Source organism: Styela clava, chromosome 9 (genome assembly GCF_964204865.1).
Source record: "Styela clava chromosome 9, kaStyClav1.hap1.2, whole genome shotgun sequence".
Classification (NCBI taxonomy): domain Eukaryota; kingdom Metazoa; phylum Chordata; class Ascidiacea; order Stolidobranchia; family Styelidae; genus Styela; species Styela clava.
In genome coordinates, this window is record NC_135258.1 from 10,385,133 (window position 1) to 10,407,215 (window position 22,083).

General features: G+C 35.3%; 2 protein-coding genes across 2 annotated transcripts in view; both read right to left on the minus strand.

Annotated features, from left to right (window-relative positions):
* LOC120339712 (mannan endo-1,4-beta-mannosidase-like) overlaps positions 1 to 22,083 on the minus strand; it is a 35,647-nt gene that overhangs the window by 2,935 nt on the left and 10,629 nt on the right. The window lies entirely within an intron of this gene.
* Positions 6,175 to 9,540, minus strand: LOC120339982 (uncharacterized). The gene has a single exon (XM_039408234.2). The coding sequence runs from the start codon at positions 9,465 to 9,467 to the stop codon at positions 6,579 to 6,581; it is 2,889 nt and encodes a 962-aa protein (XP_039264168.2). The 5' UTR covers positions 9,468 to 9,540; the 3' UTR covers positions 6,175 to 6,578.

The window sequence follows — 22,083 nt, forward strand, 5'->3', positions numbered from 1 at the left end:
AGAGCACTAGTTTGTAATACTTCATAAAGTTTTGTGTTCTGCGTGCAATACTAATATTTTCTTCTGTTAATTTGTTATTTTCCCTTGCTGTTTAATCAGTCAGAAATTCGAAATCCATTCCATATAAATCTCTATACGAAATACTGAATCCCACATGATTAAATATACTCCATTCAATTTCTATGTCTTAAAATATTTTATTATTTAATAGCAAAGGTCACGTTTTTTTGACGAACTTGCAGTAAACTAATTTATAAGAATGAATATCGTTTTACAAGAAGTATTTTAAGTAATTTTTGTTGTCAAGAATCGCCAGTAAAATCAGCCACTCCCGAATTTCCACTTATGCAACTGGAAAACAACGGAACGAAAATCATAAATATGAAAAATTTATTTTCGGTCGAAAACTACACTTGCTATGTTTATTCTCATGTCAATCTATGGGCGGAATCAAATCTAGAACATCATCTCAATATCCAGTTTACGACAACATCAGGCCCTGTTACAAACGTAACGTAAGTGCACAATAAGAAAACAAATCATTTCATATTCCTCATAACAATACATTGGCACGAAGACAGTAACGTTACGCTGTTACGAAAAAGGCGATCTACGAAAAATTCGTGACTTAGCGTAGTTTTTTGAAAGCTTCAAGATTCGGTGTAAAATAATAGAAAGCCCCAAGAAAGTGAATGAACAGAAAAAATATTGCTTTCATGGAAGACACTCCTATACATCATTATATATAAATACACGCGTGCGCCAACAATAGATACTATTTAAAAAAGCAATATACTATATCTACGACATATACTATATCTAAGCTTAGAAATAATATAATCCACAGTTGATCATCTTTGCCTATACGTTTCACATAGTTGTTACCCAGTCATCTCTTTGAAATGCCTCTTATTTTACGAATTCTCTACATATTTTGCTGCGACGTTTTTTTTTCCTTTTCGGCATCTTGATTTACATGATGCATTTAAAATTAATATATATATTAAAATATTCTTAGAATTTCTTCATCATCTGTTGCCTTGGATTGGGATGTGGACATACTTTGTTACAAATATCAAGTGGAAATGAAAGCTTTTTCTGCTCTAGATAACGTTCCTATTTTACAATCGAACTGTTATTTTACAACTTCAATATTTCTCCAAATAGCGAATGTTATACGATGCACAGATTCAATACGCTGTTTCGATAAAACACTTACTCAAACGATTGATAAGTTAAAAACAGGTAAATTAGTTGATTGATATTAAATTTTATTTACCGTACATATGATCACTAATATCTGTGAACTCTGTTTTTCATTTTACAACTTAACAACGATGATTTGAATTTGAGTGTTTTTTATTCTCTTTTATTGTGTAGGTTGTATCTATGAAGCAATAATCCAGCACATCAATCAAAATGGCGACATTGAATACACGCTTACTACAAATTTCAGCAATCCCGCGGATCTAACAACGGTCAATAATTTTCGTTTAGTTGCTGCTACTGAGAACGCGTTACAGTTCTCCTGGGAAATTCCAAGTAGATTAGAAGAAGTTGATTTGTTTCAGGTAATACTCATTTTTACTTCAATATCTCAACAACCATCAGACCAAAATTATTAGGTTAATTAAAATTATTACGTTAATCAAAATTATTATAATCACCTTAGATATAAAAATCCTGATAAGACTATCATTAGCTTAATTCAGAAAAATGTGTTCAACTAAAACAAAACAGCAGCGGAAAATTACCAGAAAAGCCTCATAATTTAACCATATTTATATTTATAAGTTTTAAATGAAGTTTACCAAATATATTTTGAGAAAATAGCCTGAATTGTTGTTTTATCTTGCAATTTAATCTTTTATTATATTACAAGATAACGGTATCACTTGCTAAAACACCATGGATACAAGAAAAGTGGGCAGTTTTTTCTGAGCCCCGGGCAACTATTACCAATCTAAAAGAAGCGACCAGATATGTTATCTATGTCACGTCAGCGAGGAAAAAGAAGATTGCCAACGAATCAGCATCAATAATAGTATGGACCAAACATCAGATTGGACGTCATATTTACAGGTTGAGCGAATTTTGTTACTTTGGTGCCGATTACATCGTCCCTTTCCATCGCTGTAATGCCTATTTTCGTAAATGTTTTCATTCAGTGTCCGAAGACATGTGGTGAAAATGTAACTCAGACGAGGCAAAGACACTGCCAGAACCCTGACTCAGATGCTGATTATGTTTGTCCCGTTGATGACATAAAAATGAGAGATAAAGAAACGGAAACAAGATTCTGTAAATTGGAAAGTTGTGCTATCGACGGACAGTGGTCAGAATGGTCATCTTATGGTCCGGTGAAATATACACCATTTCTGTAGGTAGCCATAGCCATAATCACAATTACCCTTGAAAATCGAAATATACCGACAAAATCCCTTTTGTCACATAGTAGCAGCCATATATGTATCTGAAATCTGAGACTACTTTACTGAATAAATTAGCTTGTACATTATTAGGTTTAGAAGCTCATGGAATTGGTACAAAATAATACAAATATTTGGCTAATAAATTCTAAACCATATTTATTGTTTCCTTTATGACCTAATGACTTTCATTACTGTTGTTCACTTTTACAACAGTGTGATAAATCTTGTGGTGGAGGCGGATTTCAGACTTACAAGGGAACATGCAGCAACCCTTTGCCAGCTTATGGAAGAAAATTTATGGAAGGTACAATGCACATTATGAAATTTGGCATCTATTGTTGTGTGCTTTAGGTCTTACACTGCAATTAAGTGGTAACGTAGGAATTTCATGCTTTCGGGTCAATCGCCAACGAATAATAAACTATTTCCCGGTTGGGATCAGTTAGTTGGTAAACGTTTACGAAAAAAATTCCTAACGTCCACATGTTTCATTTTTGTAGACTATTGTACGTACTTATGGTTCTTATATTCCTTAAGTCAATATTTAGCACTCATTATCGTGTTCCCCAATTTTTGCATATTTCAAGTATTCATAAGTGATTGAATTTTTTCTCATAAGAGCTAAATGAGGATACAATTTACAACTTTATCACATACATACAAAATACTGAGCAATCGCAAAAAGAATTTGATTTTTGAGTACATTAGCCAGAGTCGCAAGCCAGGAAATCATCTTGTCAATTTTGTATGTGGTCAAACCCCACGCAAGCATGGGGTTCCTAAAAGGAAATCGCCTGTTATTTGACCTTGTTCTAAGCAGGTTAATGAAGGAACACTATAGCATTCAATAGTCGGGAAAATATTGTAGTCCACAGCAAACATCCTTCCTCATTTCATACTACTACTACTACACTGCTATATGCAATGTAAACCCAAATTGTGGTCAAGATGAATATTTTCCGGAAAAAAATCGCGACAAACACCATGTGCGATATTTTTACATTCCGTCTGTTACAGACCTAGATTAGACAATGCGGACACCAACCATGCTCTATCATCGGTAATTGGACGGCCTGGGTTAAAACTGTTTCCTTGTGATGTAGCCTGTGGAACCGTTAAACAGAAGAGAATGAGGTTATGTAGAAATCCTGTCCCACAATATGGCGGAATAGATTGTGTTGGTGATGAGAGTGATACAATACCCTGTAACAAGGATCCAGTGACTTTCGCCTGTTATTAATTCTTTGTCATCAAAAATCGTTGGCGCGCCTGCAGTGTTCCCTCTAAGAAAATTTCACACTGCGCAAATATTGTTTTTACTGAGCAAGACTATTTTAGGGCTGAGCAGAATCCTAAATTATTTGCAAACTTTGTGAAATGTAGTAATAGTAGCCTATTATATATCATCGGAATGCGAACAAAGCACACGTTTAACTCAAATAGCTTTTTTTGTTTTCGTGCCTTTCCAAGGTTTATACATTTTGTCCGTGTTTGTTGTGTTTATTGCTGAATCAAGCGACAATCATCCAAAGTACAATATTTGATGTACAATCTCGACATTTTTGTTGTTGAAATATCATTGCTTTTTTATCAAAATCAGAGTATGAAATTTTGCTTGTCTTATGCTCCGAATGTTTTTTTTCCCTGGCGACAAAGTCTATGCTTATCAAAAATTCGAAGCCATAATTTTTGCTTGAATGTGGCAATTTAGTGTATGTTGATATGCGACTATTTATTAATTTGCGGGACAATATTGATGAATTCAGCTTAAAACGTGGTGGAACACTATCTATGTGAGGCTTCATTTCACTTGATGGGGTTTTCAAAACTTCACTTTCTTCAGCGGGCGGTATTGCGGTTCGAAAAAAAAAAAAGTTCGAACAACCTCCTCTTGCTTCCACGTTTCGCTTAATCGTTAATGCATCTAGTGCGTCAATGTGCTTTTTATTATTCAAATGGCGTTTTAAATAATCATCTTCTTATTCCCTCCCATGATTTTCTTTTTCCAAATCACTAACAGGTGCCACTTCCCGACAAACTTTGTGGATTATCACATTCCTTGACGTGGAATAGCAATAAATTTCGCAAAGTTTAGCAGTTGTTTTAGCTTATGCATACCGGTATCAAGGTTGCAAATTAGTGTCGAACACTTCACTGTTGTATTTAGCCATTCCACTTTAAAAAGGATTTTCTTATTTTTAGCTTTACTTCCCTGAATAGACATTTCACACACAAACGTCAGATAAAGAAAACTAGTATATTATTGGTTTTGGTTAATATGCTGAATATGAAAACGCTTAAAACTTTTTTTTAGAAATTTCTGGTGAAACATACTCACAACATCGCTATATAACATCGGTATCATTCAGTATAAGCTCATGGCCACGTGTGTACCAATCTAGAGATATAGGAGCCAACAGTGCAAGCACTCGCTTAAACTCAGCCCTTCTTCAAATTCTAACTAGTTTAGCCATATATTTACGGTTTAGCCTAACCATACGGTTACGAGCAACCAACAAATTTCCTGTAACAAACAATGGGCACCAGCTTTGCAACATTTGATACCTATTAAAATTCTAAATTTTCCCATATCTTCATCTGTTTGATTACACTACGAACAATAACAATGAAAATATTAAAAACCGACCCACGCTGGCATACAAAAATCAAGGTATTCGTGACAGACAGGTGTGTGACATCACAATGACTAGTGTTTACCAGAATACGCGTGAAACATAAAACGAGCATTCTAGTTGAGCGTCATTGTTATTAAGAATACGCGTGAAACATAAAACGAGCATTCTAGTTGAGCGTCATTGTTATTAAAAATGACATGCTGGCATACAAAAATCAAGGTATTCGTGACAGACAGGTGTGTGACATCACAATGACTAGTGTTTACCAGAATACGCGTGAAACATAAAACGAGCATTCTAGTTGAGCGTCATTGTTATTAAAAATGACATATGAAATATGAGCCATATATATTATATATTTATACTCCAAAAGATACAATGTTTTTGTGATGTAGCAATATTTTTTTCGATATCCTCATAACAGCAAAACAAAAGCTATCTAGAAACCGTACAAATCAAATTCATATCGTATAGTATCCGATCCGATCACCATAACTCACGAAGCAATTCAAACGTCCATCATTAAAAAAGTCATTTGATTTTGGTAGGAAGGAATATCAGTTCAAATATCTGTATCACAAATATCTTGTATCGTAGTTGTTATCCTGATTTACAAAATTTATCAGTCTGCTATGATAAACAAGCCTACATTGTCTGCATCAAACAAAACAATTTCAACAGTTTCCGCCTTCAATGATTTGTAGGCATGCCATTGTTGGAAGCTATCTTACTGAAGACGTGGCAAATATTTTGTTTGAGAATCTTTTAAAGTCTATTTTACCACACTGCCTACTTTGGAAACACATTTCCAAGCATAACTAATAAATTGGCAGGTCAAAATCGTGTCAAGTCGGACAAACGAACGCTCAAAAAAATTTTATGGACCAGCCTTCACATAACATTCATGCGTTTTGTATGAAGCCCACTCTATGGAATTGAAGATAACCCTCGATAAGACATAAAAGCCTATTTATTTGATTTCGAGCATATTTGATATCATTATGTTAATTGCTACACACATCAACAATGAATACGCTAGCTTTCCTGTCATACTGATTGTCCCAGTATAAATAACACCATCTCAAAATACGCATGATTTACATAAATTTGCTATGATATATATTTATTTGATTTAATATAATATACATATATTTAATTGATATAGCATGTAATATAACATTTAAGCTTGTTAATATTGTAACATAAGAACTTGAGTAGATGTCAATCTTGCACGAAAATTAATCAATAATAATACTAAGAGCATCAAAAACTAAAACAATATATATACAATGGAAATCTGTAGCTAATATTCTATACGGGAGTAAATCAATTTCTTATCATTGAAAAGAAATTCAAACGTATTTATATCTTAAAAATCTAATGTAAATCTAATTCATAAGTGCAATCTTTATAAACATTCACTGTAACGATTCACAGTTGTCAATTAAGGTCAGTATAAAAATTGGTTTGGTCTCATACACACACGAATTGCTGTAAGACTTGAGAGGATTTAAAAATTTTTTTTTTTCCAAGCCTCAAAGCGTTTTTTGGCTTCAATTGCTTTTTCTCCCTTAAAACCTGGATTCTTGCAGAAAACCTGGATTCTTCTTTCCTCAAATTTCGCCGGCAGCATGTTAGAAAACTCGCAGGGCTTAATTTCCTTCGCCTTCGACGGTTCACTTTTCGAATAGAACCGATACTTTGCTACTGGATTATTATCATCATCGCCGTAGTTCAGTACAACCAAACTAACTTCTAAATCATCCACCCCTATGATGTTGCTGTCACCGACTATTTGTTTCTTGATTTCATGCTCTTTCACCCTGACATCTTGCCCTTCTTTAAGTTGCTCGTCTCCAATACATTTATATATATCTCTCCTGAATATTCTTTCGAGAATTTCCCGAGCTTTTTTTAGATGTTCACCGTCAGAATGTAGAATTTGTTGAAAAATTCCATCATCTAGCTTCGTATATGCTACAGGATCCTCAACGCATTGAGATATAGTGCGAAGATGAAACACATCATTCCCGTCCTTCAGAAAATTTCTGTTTGGGGAATCGGGGTCTGGTAATTTAAGGCATCCATTCTCAAGTTTATGCGCCTCATTCCAATCAACGTTTTGTGGGTCAGCTTTTTTTCCACGAAATAGGATGTGTCTGTCGGCTTCTACCAGGGCATCACTGATCATATGGTCAATTGCATTCCCGGATTTGTGCTGATATGCTCTTCGGTGTAGAGAACATCGTGTGTGAAACATTTCATACAAATTGAAACATTCTTTTTCATGTACACAAATATGCTTTTCTTCATCCTGACCAACTGGTAACACTCGCATAAACTGTAAAAAACGCTTGTGGTCGAATCCATTCGGAATACCCAAGTGATGACAATCTCTGGCAAAATAATCCCACTTATCAACATCGACTCCATTGATTTTGTTTGAAATAATTTCGTAGAGGAACCCACGGTCGGAAGGACAACCTTCGCCACTTCCCATAATCATTTTTTTGATAAATTGACGCTCTTCCTTTGACACAATTTTCTCTTCTATTCCATCGAGCAAAAGATCCAACATTTTGCAAGAAATATCTTCGTGGGAAAGATATTTCCCATTCTCTACTCTTTTATCATCCAATTTTCTTTTTTTCAACTTTTTCATGAACATTCTATCGAACAAGTGTGAAAAAGGACCGTGACCAAGATCATGGCAGAGTCCAGCTATTTCAACACACAGAACATCTCTGTCGGTAATTCTAAGATATTTCTGTTTATTTCGGAGATGACGGACCAATTTCCCCGCTAAATATGCAGTACCAATGCTGTGCTCAAAACGATTGTGTGATGCACCGGGATAAACGAAGTATTTTCCACTCAACTGTTTGATATTTCGCAGTCTTTGGAACTGCGGAGTGTTGATGATTTTCACCAATTCAGGACGAAGAGATATTGTACCATGAACTGGGTCGTTAAATACCGTCTCATCCATCGTGAGTCCATTCTTCCATCTCTCAAAGCATTTTTCGGCTTCGTCTACTTTGTTCGGATCCTTGCAGAAAACCTGAACTCTTTTTTCTTCAAATTTAGCCGGCGACATGTTAGAAAACTCGTCGCGCTCAATTTTCTTCGCCTTTGACTGTTCCTTTTCTAAATAAAATCGATACTTGTCTACTGGATTATTTGCACCATCGCCGTAGTTAAGTTTAACCAAACTAACTTCTAAATCATCCATCTCTATGTCCTTGCTGTAACCGACTATTTTTTTCTTGATTTCATCAGTGTCAATTTGCCCTTCTTTAAGTTGTTCGTCTCCAATACATCTATATAGATCTCCCCTGGATATTCTTTCGAAAATTTCACGAGCTTTTTTTAGATCATCACGGTCTGATTGTAGAATTTGCTGAAAAATTCTATCTAGCTTTGTATATGCTACAGGATCATTAACACATTGGGATATAGTGCGAAGATAAAAACCATCTTCATCGACTTTCAGAAATGTAGCATTTGGTCCCGATAACTTCGAGTCTTTGACTTTGCCGCCGCGAATCAAGATGTGTTTGTCGGCTTCTACCAGGGCATCACTGATCATATGGTCAATTGCATTCCCAGTTTTGTGCTGATATGCTCTTCGGTGTAGAGAACATCGTGTGCGAAACATTTCATACAAATTGAAACATTCCTCCTCATGTACACAAATATGCTTTCCTTCTTCTTTATATTGGTCATCCTTTTCAACTGGTAACACTCGCATAAACTGTAAAAAACGATTGTGGTTGAATCCATTCGGAATACCCAAGTGATGACAATCTCTTGCAAAATAATCCCACTTATCAACATCGACTCCGTTGGTCTTATTTGATATAATTTCGTAGAGGAAGCAACGATCGGAAGTACACCCTTTGCCACTCCCCGCAATCATTTCTTTGATAAATTGGCGCTCTTCCTCTGACACAATTTTCTCTTCTATTCCATCGAGCAAAAGATTCAACATTTTGCAAGAAATATCTTTGTGGGGAAGATATTTCTCATTCTCTACTCTTTCCTCTTCTGATTCTCTTTTTTTCAACTTTTTCATGAACATTCCATCGAACAAGTGTGAAAAAGGACCGTGACCAAGATCATGGCAGAGTCCAGCTATTTCAACACACAGAACATCTCTGTCGTCAATTTCAAGATCTTGATTCTCCTTGAGATGACGAACCAATTTTCCCGCTAAATATGCGGTACCAATGCTGTGCTCAAAACGACTGTGTGATGCACCGGGATAAACGAAGTATTTTCCACTCAACTCTTTGATATTTCGCAGTCTTTGGAACTGCGGAGTGTTGATGATTTTCACCAATTCAGGACGAAGAGATATTGTACCATGAACTGGGTCGTTAAATACTGTCTCATTCATTCTAAGTTACGTCTATTTCGTCACAAAGTAACAAGAGCCTTTATATCAATAATCTAGAAATAATATTCTTGTTTATTCTGATAATCTTGTTAACTTGCTTCACAAATATTTCAAAGTGTGGCAGTTTAATTAGGTAATTTAAATGTATTATTTAATTGATAAATGATATACACGAAAAATATTTCTGCTCGAGCGCTACTAAAGCAGTGTAAGATTTGATCGTAGTGAAACCAGGTATCGGATGACAGCTTCCAGTTCCCATACTTTTCAATACAGCAGCCTTTGCTCTTGCATTCTGTCAACTTCAATAAGCGGACACAGTTGTTGCGTGTTGCTCAATCCGAATGGTTCTCACATGTCTAAACGATGAATGTCAACTTTTATTGTGTCCGTTTAATAAAGTGACAACGCTGATCGCAAACCCAAATAACAAAGAAATATTACGAAAGAAGCAAATACGTGCGCATATGATATCATAGGCCTCATGCCTACGTGGCAATGTGCTTCTATAATTATTCATATCCTTATATATTTGCTTTCTTCGTGAATACAGTGTTCCTTTGTTATACTGTATACAGAAACAATGAACGTCATATTTAACCTTCGGGCTGACAAATATTATTCCCTTTTTTTAAGCTTGACACACTAACACGCACTTCGCTTGCCAGGTGTTTTTTATGTTTATTCTTGATTGTAAATGTTTGGATTACGCTTCCTACCGCTAATAGCTCTGCATGGTTTCAGGGTTATGGTATGGGGTTTCATTACGGACGGTTACATCCTTGAGTTTGTGTTTTTAAGCTATTAAATTAACCTGGGCGAGAATCACAATTGGGATAGCTTATGGTCATTTATTGTCTAAATTCGAACTTTACCGTGCGGTTTCGGTTGTTTTCAATTCCAGTATTGACCAACTCATAAATAAATTTAGTACACCGCCCGGTAAACGATACCTCTCTATATGTACCGTCATAGCCATTTCCCTCCCTAGGAAAAAAATGACAAAACTCTTTCCAATTGAAACATATTCTGTACTTGAAGTAAATTTCCAAAAAGGCCTATTCGTATAATTAATTCGTCGCGCGCAAGTCGAAAAATCTATGTAAACCTTATTAATGCATGTACAATGTTATATTAAACATAACACATTTATCATAGAAGACGAAAAATAAACTATGTATTGCGTCAGATCCACGCGAGGACGACTTTCATTGGGGACCCTGGGGTCGCTTCACTGCCTGTAGCAAGACTTGTGGAACTACGACAATGCGGGAAAGAGTTAGAACATGTATCTGGAACGATGACGTTTACCAAAAAGCGATACGTGTGGGGCAAGAGATTGCCCCATAGATGATATATTGATATTATAAATGAAAAAACTACTTAAAATTGTTACTTGAAACCCGAAATAGGTCCAGTAGGCGATGGTTCACGCTGGAAAAATTGAATATGTAGAATTATGCTGCATCGCTTGTTTTTAAATCGTAATTTTACTGCGATTTTTTTAAATTCTCGCTGAAATTAGATTGAATAAGAGGAACTCTAAAAAGAACTATCCCAATCTAACGAAATACAATTACTTTCGCAACTCATCTATTTCGTCATTTAGTAACATTTTCTGATAAAATCATTTGAAATTATGTTGTTAAGATTGCACCAATATGCAGCATTCATCCTGTAGTTCATAATATAAGTATGCATTAATTGTGTGGTATTTTGCCAAATAATATGGTTTTCAGTGGGGCAATAATGCAAAACCTGCCTTTGGTGGAAAAGATTGCGAAGGAAGCAAAACTGGATGTCACATAGAAATAAACGAATATGTGAGGCAAAAATGCCCAAGTGGAAGGTATCTACATAACATTTATTTGGATATTAGGCTTTTGATAAAACAGAACATTATGGTTCCCATATAACGCGAAAGCTACAGTGCTGCGTCATACAATTATATTTGAATAACAGCGAATAGGCAGCTATAATGCCATTCACGTAACAGACATTAAATATATAACAACAGACAATACAGCCGTTCCTCACATAGGCGTAGACAGGGGAGGCTACGCTTTTCACACTTTTTTAAATGCAATTTTGCGGCATTTGCAGTAGGACATAAATTCATACGTCTTTTCCAACATCACTTTGCTTTATCCTTGAACAATTTACTAAAAACCGGACGTTTCCTTGCATGCTATGAATAATCTTTTCATCAAATGAACCATACGAGATAGATAAAAATGCGCATTCATATGCCTCAGATAACTTAGACAGAGGGTACCTTTATAGAGCGATTCTTCAAGCTATTGTTAGATATCAGTGGCTACTTCTATCTGGATTTGTTCGGAGCAAACGGCACGAGTGAGCGTCAATAAACAAAATTTGCTTTCTAAAAATTTGGGAATAGGTACGCTCTTGATTCCTCAAACGAAAGGTCGCATCCTATATATATATTCGTTATCAATGTAAGATTCATACAGAGTCCATGGAAGTCAATGAGATTTATAATGGGAAAAATAAATGCAACACCCTTAAAATAGAACAACTCGTCGTTTTTCGTTTCAACAAACTTTCACATAAAAATCCACCCCGACTGAAAAGTTTCGACAAAGTACGCTCACTATTCTGATAAAACAATAACAGACCAGCAGAGTTCAACACACATCCAGGAAAAATGAATGCGGAAGTTACAGCGCTGCGTCATATAATTATATTTGCATGACAGTGAGGAGGCTGCTATAATGCGGTTCACGTAACAGGTAAATAAATATATACGAGTATATAACAACAGACAATACCGACGTTTCTCAAACGAAAGGTTGCATTCTATTTATCAATTCTTTATCCGTGCAAGTTTCATACATTGCCCATGGAAGTCACCCATGAGATTTAAAATAGCCAGCAAAAAAAAAAAAAAATCGCTTCAACTGAGAAGAATCGACAACATCGGACGCTCAATATTATGATAAAACAGAGCAGCAGGGTTCACCGAATATCACGGAAAAAATGAACGCGCAAGTTACAGTGCTGCGTCATATAATTATTATAATTCACACTGAGAGTTCATGCTCAGAAAAATAAGTTAACATTTTTTTAAATTTGAGTTGGGTTGCGCGAGACTAACTTCCTATCTTTTCTCTATGCCTTTATGCTAGTGGATCCGTATGCGTATACTGCAAGGATACTGTAGCTGGAATAAACATGACTATTCTTGATAATAATAATTTTGTATTTGACGAAAAGCATTATCTCCAAATCAATGGGACAGCGATGGGAACTAAGATGGCTCCCAAATATGCAAACATATTTATGGCAGACTTAGAGTCTGAGATTCTAGAAACAGCCAAGATTAGGCCACAATACTACTATAGATACATCGATGACTGTTTTCTGATCTGGACACACGGCGAAACCGAGCTTATATCTTTTATAAACCATGCGAATTCAATACACCCTTCTATCAAGTTCACATTCGAATATTCAACGGAAAACATTACATTTTTAGACGTAAAAGTCCATATCATGGACAACAAATTGGAAACGGAAATTTACACTAAAGACACGGACTCTCACCAATATCTTTTACCCTCCTCATGCCACCCCAAACATATTACTGCAAACATTCCAAAGGGACTCTTCATAAGAATAAGAAGATTGTGCTCAAATGTCGAATTTTTCGACAAGCATGCAGGAATTATGAAACGCTATCTCATGCAACGAAATTACGAAGAGACTTCTATTGACAAAACAATAAAATTGGTAAAAGAAATGAACAGAGACTCCCTTTTAACACCGAAAAGTACAAAACAAGGTCAGCAACTATTGCCATTTATTACCAACTACCACCCAAACCAACCGCACTATAGAAAAATATTTTCGGACTACCAATATATTCTTGACAACAATGCACGACTAAAAGAGATTTTCCCTCAACCTCCGAAAATTGCATATAGAAAGTGCCCTACATTACGCGATAGACTGGTTAGAGCTAAACTACAACCAGTAATATCACAGAAAGTACAATCTGGTTTTTATAAATGTAATAGAAAAGCATGCACCACGTGTAAATATTCCGAAGAAACAAAAATAAGTACCGGGAACGTGACGGGAGTCCATATAAACATTAACGAAAGAATAAGTTGTAAATCAAAAAATGTTATTTATCTAATAAACTGTAAGAAATGTGGGATGCAGTATATCGGCGAGACCGGAAGGTCGTTAAAATATTGTATAACAGAACATCTGAGAAGTATTACGAGGAAGGAAATATGATTTAGTAGTGGGAGAACACTTCAACAAACTGGGACATTCAATAAGTGACTTTTCAGTAACTGGAATAAAAAAACTATTCAGAGACCAGGGCTATCGCCAAACAGTAGAAGCATACTACATCAACAAATTCGGAACATTGGAACCCCAAGGACTCAATTCACGGGAGAAATAGACTGTAGACTCATCTAAGAATTAGTATTTATTAATAATTTTCATTTCAACGTCATATAATATTCAAATTTAACAATCACCCTTTTTCTTAAGTTTATATTATTACTCGCCCCTTGATTGGCGTTTTATTTTACTATTATTTTCAAGTGTCCCAAGTTTAATTATAATTCAAAACCTTGGATTTATGTGCTTGCGATAGTTTTTTAATTTTTTTTTTTTGTCCTACTCGAAATATGCTAGATGGTTAATTCATTCATTTATTATTATGAATTATTATTATATTTTAACGCTATTTAAGATCAAAATTCAGCAATAACTTTTAACCTTTTTAATTTTGAAAATGGTCCTCACCAAACTAAGCCTTGATTTATGTTTAAATGTTGGTTTACTTCCTCGTGGTTCTCCTAGTGCCCATAATTTTAATTACATTTAGTTACCCATCATTTTCGTAAATGCAATAATAAAACATTTTTTTTATTTTTTAATTACATCTGAAATTAGCTCCACTGATATTTGTGGTTCTAATCTTCCCATCATTACTTCTACGGCTAAATTCAAATTAAATGTTTATGCATTGTTACGTCATACTTGATTTGATATTTCAAATTCATTTACCAAATTTATTTCTTGCCATTGTTGTAAACTGCTTGTCTGAGGAAGTCTGACTCTGGTCAGACGAAACGTTACAGAAATACATTTGTGTTAGTGTGCAGCTGGACTCTTTAATTGGATAGAATAGTCATGTTTATTCCAGCTACAGTATCCTTGCAGTATACGCATACGGATCCACTAGCATAAAGGCATAGAGAAAAGATAGGAAGTTAGTCTCGCGCAACCCAACTCAAAATTATGTTATTGTATTCGTGGGACTTCTGTATCCTTAATGGATCCTTCTAACTCAGGACTTGACAACGATTGCAAGAAAGAAATATACAAATACCACAAGAAAGAATTCAACAACTTGAGAAAAATTACACTGAAAGAAGCCCGACTCCATCACCACAAGCTAAACCTAGAGCAATTTGTTGTAACTGGGAAATGTCCGAAAGGACTCGAATTCACTCCAAAAACTTGTGCCACCCCGCTGAAAAACTTGACCAAATGGCAAAATTTACATAAAGAATTTTCAAAACAATTGACGAAGCAAGCTCGGAATGTCGTTCAAGTTTAAATGAGATAACTAATACCAGGTTAGAAATAGAAAATAAACTAAGAGCAAAAATGAAAGCAGATATCTGGAATGCCATCCGACTTATGATAGATATTTCTAGAACAAATCTAACGGCCAAACTTAAAAGAACAAGGATGAGAAAAATGAGAAATACAGTCATAACAAACGGAAACCTAACTAAATCAAACGAAATAAATATAAAGTCAGTGGAATCAACCCAGCCAAACTTGACTAAAACCAAACGAAAGAGGAATAGACGTTTCAATAGAAAGAGAAAAAGACGAAACAAAGGAGAGATCGCGACAGTGACCTCAACTTTGTACAATCTGTCCAATGTCCATCTAACTGAGTCACAACGAAAAGTCTTAAAAAAAGGCCTTGGCTTCAGTCCTACTCCCGACAGATTCGATAACTTTCAACTGCAAACAGACATTAATAAAACAATTCGCAACTACCGCTTGAGAGAATACTTTTTTGATCCATTCTCCAGTCAAACCATCAGCGAAGTAGCTGAAACATATCCGAAATCCTTACGTGTTCCAAGTAGATGGACACCGCCTACTGGGAGAAATTCTGACTTAGATCACTTCGCTAACACTCTAAAACGGGAAATCCAGAAAACGACATCAAAGAAACGTACATTTTCCAATCTCAAAAAAGACGAAGTCGAGGCCTTGAGGAAACTAGAACAAAGAGCAGCAAGGGATATCATCATAGTACCTGCGGACAAAGGCGGGGGAACTTGCATACTCTCCCGAACTGACTACATCACAGAAGGTATGCGGCATCTATCGGATAACTTGGTATACAAGTGCATTCCAAAAGACATATCTATACAAATTGGCAACAAAGTAACCAAATTACGTCATAATATGAGGGAAGCCGACATTATTGATGACATACTATTCAAAGGGATAACTCCAAAAAGACCTAAACCAGGTCGTTTACGTTTACAACCAAAAGTGCATAAGAAAAATCACCCCAGTCGGCCAATCATATCAACAAACGGAACTGCAACGGAAAAATTATCAGCTTTCATAGATTACAAATTAACTAACCTCATGTGCAAAGAGGTAATACCATCATATGTCAGAGACAGTATGAATTTTCTGAATATTCTGAAAAAAATTGACAATATTCCGCCAGGATCTTATTTAGTAACCATGGACGTGACTTCCTTGTATACAAATATTCCACATAAAGATGGCATCTTAGCGGTGGAGAAGTATCTCAGTAAATATACCACAGAAAAACGGGAAATTCCATATATTAAAGAAGCAGTTAATATGGTTCTTGATAATAATAATTTTGTATTTGACGGAAAGCATTATCTCCAAATCAATGGGACAGCGATGGGAACTAAGATGGCTCCCAAATATGCAAACATATTTATGGCAGACTTAGAGTCTGAGATTCTAGAAACAGCCAAGATTAGGCCACAATACTACTATAGATACATCGATGACTGTTTTCTGATCTGGACACACGGCGAAACCGAGCTTATATCTTTTATAAACCATGCGAATTCAATACACCCTTCTATCAAGTTCACATTCGAATATTCAACGGAAAACATTACATTTTTAGACGTAAAAGTCTATATCATGGACAACAAATTGGAAACGGAAATTTACACTAAAGACACGGACTCTCACCAATATCTTTTACCCTCCTCATGCCACCCCAAACATATTACTGCAAACATTCCAAAGGGACTCTTCATAAGAATAAGAAGATCGTGCTCAAATGTCGAATTTTTCGACAAGCATGCAGGAATTATGAAACGCTATCTCATGCAACGAAATTACGAAGAGACTTCTATTAACAAAACAATAAAATTGGTAAAAGAAATGAACAGAGATTACCTTTTAACACCGAAAAGTACAAAACAAGGTCAGCAACTATTGCCATTTATTACCAACTACCACCCAAACCAACCGCACTTTAGAAAAATATTTTCGGACTACCAATATATTCTTGACAACAATGCACGACTAAAAGAGATTTTCCCTCAACCTCCGAAAATTGCATATAGAAAGTGCCCTACATTACGCGATAGACTGGTTAGAGCTAAACTACAACCAGTAATATCACAGAAAGTACAATCTGGTTTTTATAAATGTAATAGAAAAGCATGCACCACGTGTAAATATTCCGAAGAAACAAAAATAAGTACCGGGAACGTGACGGGAGTCCATATAAACATTAACGAAAGAATAAGTTGTAAATCAAAAAATGTTATTTATCTAATAAACTGTAAGAAATGTGGGATGCAGTATATCGGCGAGACCGGAAGGTCGTTAAAATATCGTATAACAGAACATCTGAGAAGTATTACGAAAAGGAAATATGATTTAGTAGTGGTAGAACACTTCAACAAACTGGGACATTCAATAAGTGACTTTTCAGTAACTGGAATAAAAAAACTATTCAGAGACCAGGGCTATCGCCAAACAGTAGAAGCATACTACATCAACAAATTCGGAACATTGGAACCCCAAGGACTCAATTCACGGGAGAAATAGACTGTAGACTCATCTTAGAATTAGTATTTAATAATAATTTTCATTTCAACGTCATATAATATTCAAATTTAACAATCACCCTTTTTCTTAAGTTTATATTATTACTCGCCCCTTGATTGGCGTTTTATTTTACTATTATTTTCAAGTGTCCCAAGTTTAATTATAATTCAAAACCTTGGATTTATGTGCTTGCGATAGTTTTTTAATTTTTTTTTTTTTTTTGTCCTACTCGAAATATGCTAGATGGTTAATTCATTCATTTATTATTATGAATTATTATTATATTTTAACGCTATTTAAGATCAAAATTCAGCAATAACTTTTAACCTTTTTTAATTTTGAAATTGGTCCTCACCAAACTAAGCCTTGATTTATGTTTAAATGTTGGTTTACTTCCTCGTGGTTCTCCTAGTGCCCATAATTTTAATTACATTTAGTTACCCATCATTTTCGTAAATGCAATAATAAAACTTTTTTTTTTTTTTAATTACATCTGAAATTAGCTCCACTGATATTTGTGGTTCTAATCTTCCCATCATTACTTCTACGGCTAAATTCAAATTAAATGTTTATGCATTGTTACGTTATACTTGATTTGATATTTCAAATTCATTTACCAAATTTATTTCTTGCCATTGTTGTAAACTGCTTGTCTGAGGAAGTCTGACTCTGGTCAGACGAAACGTTACAGAAATACATTTGTGTTAGTGTGCAGCTGGACTCTTTAATTGGATAGAACATTTTTTTAAATGCGATTTTGCGGCATTTGTAATAAGTAGGGCTGGGAATAGTTAACCGGTTAACCGATTTCAGATGGTTAACGGTTATGATTTATTTTAACCGTTAACTGACATCTCAGGTAAAAATCATCTTCATACCGTACAATATCGTCAAATATGATTACGTCATCGCAAATTTATCTCTTGCGGCGTTTAATTCAAACAAATATTACTAACTGTGTGGGTAAGGAATCAATAAATGTGAAAAATAAGTACCAAGGTTGCTGATAATGAAAATTTACAATGATAAATTCAGAATCAGTTTTCGGTCGATTTCGAAATATATTGTTCACGAATTCATTGCAAAATCGGATATTCAATGTCATACAACAAGTGTGCAGTTGATGCCGTTTTTCTATATGATATATATCTCGAAGTAGAATTTGCACATCGAACACTAAAAATTTGTCACATAAATGCCTTTTAACAACGGAATCGGGTTTTCTAAAATATTTCCACATGCCCGAACCACGCTGCCTATCTTTTGCAGCATAGGAATCATGAAACTATCTCGATTCGTGAATAATTTTGAGCGATACCGGGATAAGAACACGCGAAAGTGCTTTATAACTATTGTGACGTAACAAGCTGAAGTTATAATTATTACGTCAAACGTCACGCGGCGGTTAACCATCCTTTCCCAACATCCTTTCACTCTATTCTGGAACGATTAACTGAAAACCGGACGTTTCCTGGCCCTTTATCAATAATCCTCAGACCAAATGAACCAAACAATATATAGATGAAAATTTGCGTTTATATGCCTTAGACCAGGGGTGGCCAACCTTTCACATACCATGCGCCACGTTTTAAACAAAATGTTTCAGATGCGCCGTAAATCTGTTGTATTCCCACGCCTAATGTCCGCTTCTTGTTGAAATTATATAAATTTATATTACACACACATATATACACACGTATATGTAGTTTTTACAATTTACAACTTCACATGAATAGAAATTAAGCAAGGAAGTATAATAAATAAAACTGATCAATTTTATTCAAGTACCGCCTTTATGAGACTTTTGCTGCTGTTTTACTTTCGCCAGTTTTTTTATTCTTGGAGTTAAGTTTGTTACTGAGAGGAGCAGTGCATTCTTCAAATTTAAATCTGTAAGTCCTGACCTCGCTTTGCTTCTAATTAGTTCCATGGCAGAAAATGTTTGTTCACATCTATATGTCGTTCCGAAACGACATATAAAACCCTGGGCAAATTTTCTCAGTTCTTTAGTATCAATATCTCCTCTACTCTACTCTACCCTCGATTCTAATTGGCCTTTGCTAATCAGCTGTTTGGCCCAGCGTCGCGTGATTTTACTCCAGGCTTCTTCGAGATTAGTACTTGCGTCACAGCAAGCGATTTTACGCTTCGCTTTTGTTGACAACGGTCATTTGAAGTTTGGATGAAAAAGGTGGAATTTAGGGGTCATTTTCAGCATGTTGTGGGTTGATTCATAAGAAATTTTTTAGGCTTGGGCAATTCAACTGATTGTTCAATGGTTATTGGGAGATATTTGGGAAGTCTGGGCAATGGAAAATCCATGTTTCAAGCTGATAAATGACGATTTTCTATTTACTTTTACTTCAGTAGGAAAAAAATAGTAAATTTTACTAATTTTTGCTAAAAGTCTAGAATGAATGTCATAAAGTCCGTCCAAAAGCTAACGTCAATAATCGCCTGTTGTTCCTAATTCCAACAAGCCGTAAGTGGAGAATAGATTTTAGGTACAATCAAAAGTCACCATGTAAATCGCAAAAAAACGGCTTGGCGTGGAGAAGCCAAGTGCAAATAACAATTTTGGCATGAAAAGGGTTAAGGATGCAATGCGCCACCTCTAATCATGCAATGCGCCACGTTTGGCGCATGCGCCATAAGTTGGCCACCCCTGCCTTAGACGCTTAAAGCTTAGATAATTTCGACAGCAAAGTACGTCTGTAGAGCGATTCTTCAAAATATTTTTAAATGTCAGTGGCCACTGGCTTTGTTCGAATCAAAAGGCACGTATTATTTAAGTCATTATACAAAAAAAAATTGGCCCCGCAAAATTTTGGGCTGCTGGGTACGCTATTGGTTCCTCAAACTAAACGTTGCAGTCTATTTATAAATTCTGTATCAGTGTGAAATTCATACAGTGTCCATGGCAGTCACCCATGAGATTTAGAATAGCCAGCAAATATTGAAGGAAATAATTTCACCCCCCCTCAAATAGAACAACTTTGTCTGCTTTTCGTACCAACTTTCACATAAAAATCCGCCTCAACTGATAAAATTTACAACAAAGGTCGCTCAATATCGTATTTTAAATATATACTATTATCGTGTGAAATGCCGACAACCTCTTATTGCTGTTTTTCATTGCTGTTTTTCAAATTTCATATAACAATGCTTATCGCGTAATTCACTGTGTCTCTAGATCTGAGAGTGTCCGTCACAAAATGGTATCTGGGAACATTCCCTCTTTCGAAGCACTCTATAGAAAAAATCTGTGGTTGTTCATGACGAGATGCAGGAACTCCAATAACATTCTATTACAATCATTATTTGATTCCCAGATACTATTTGTTACGGGCTACCTTAGATTCTATACCTCACTTTTGGTCTCTTGAATTGCTATATTATAACTCTTTTTTGAGACTTACTGTGAATCTGATTATCATATCAGTTATTTTATGTATTTATTGTGTTATTTTTGTTTTGCTTATGTTTATCTGTTGTGTTGTTTTTATATGGACCACAGCGGTCTGGAGTAATAAACGAATTGAATTATCGTGTGAAATGCTGACAACCTCTTATTGCTGTTCCTAATAATTTAATGACAGTATCAAGCAATTTCGTAAGAATAAAGTAATTAACCACACGCAGTTGCTGCTACAAAATCACATCCAAGTCCCATTCGTGCAGCATTGGTTTATCAATATTAATAATTTTCAGGTATTTAAATTCTCCAACGCCCTACGACATTGTAAACCAGAAACAGAGAAAAGTAGTGTTGTCTGGCAATGGACGTTTGCGGGAGTTACCCGGAACGCATCATGCCCTGCTGGTACAAGTGGAACTGCATTTCATCTTTGCAGCCAGAATCAAATATGGCAAGACGAAGACTTGACTGGATGTGCAACCGAGAAAGTTAAAGTGAAGATTGAGTTGTTAATTTTAAAATAAAGAATAAATATAACGTGGCTTGAAAAATGTAAATTGAAATCAAAAAGTAAATAACCATAATTCTTAAAAAACAACGTAAAATTTTATGAAACTCATCATAAAATCATACATACCTAAATCACAGTAACATTATATGCGCATTATTTTAGAAAATCGTTGATAAAATTGAGGAAGCGAACGTCGGTACAAGCACGGGCTTTTCAGCAATATCCAGTGAAATTTTGCAAATATTAGAAGAGGACACGAAAGGAAAGCATTTGTCTGTTGCTGATGATATATTGCAGCTACATGCAGAAACACGAATGAGCACGAATCATCTATTTTGGCTGTTAATTAAGGAAAGCAAACACGTAGCTCTTCAACAGCCTCGAACAGCCAGTTTTAAATAATTGTCATTGGTATTTCAACGTACTTTTGTTCTATATAGTGAATGAATTATGTCTATGAATTTGACTGTATTACGGCTTTTTACAACCGGAATCCTAAGCCATCGGTCTTGTTGTAAATTCATTCCTACGCTAAACGAGAATTTTGGTTATAA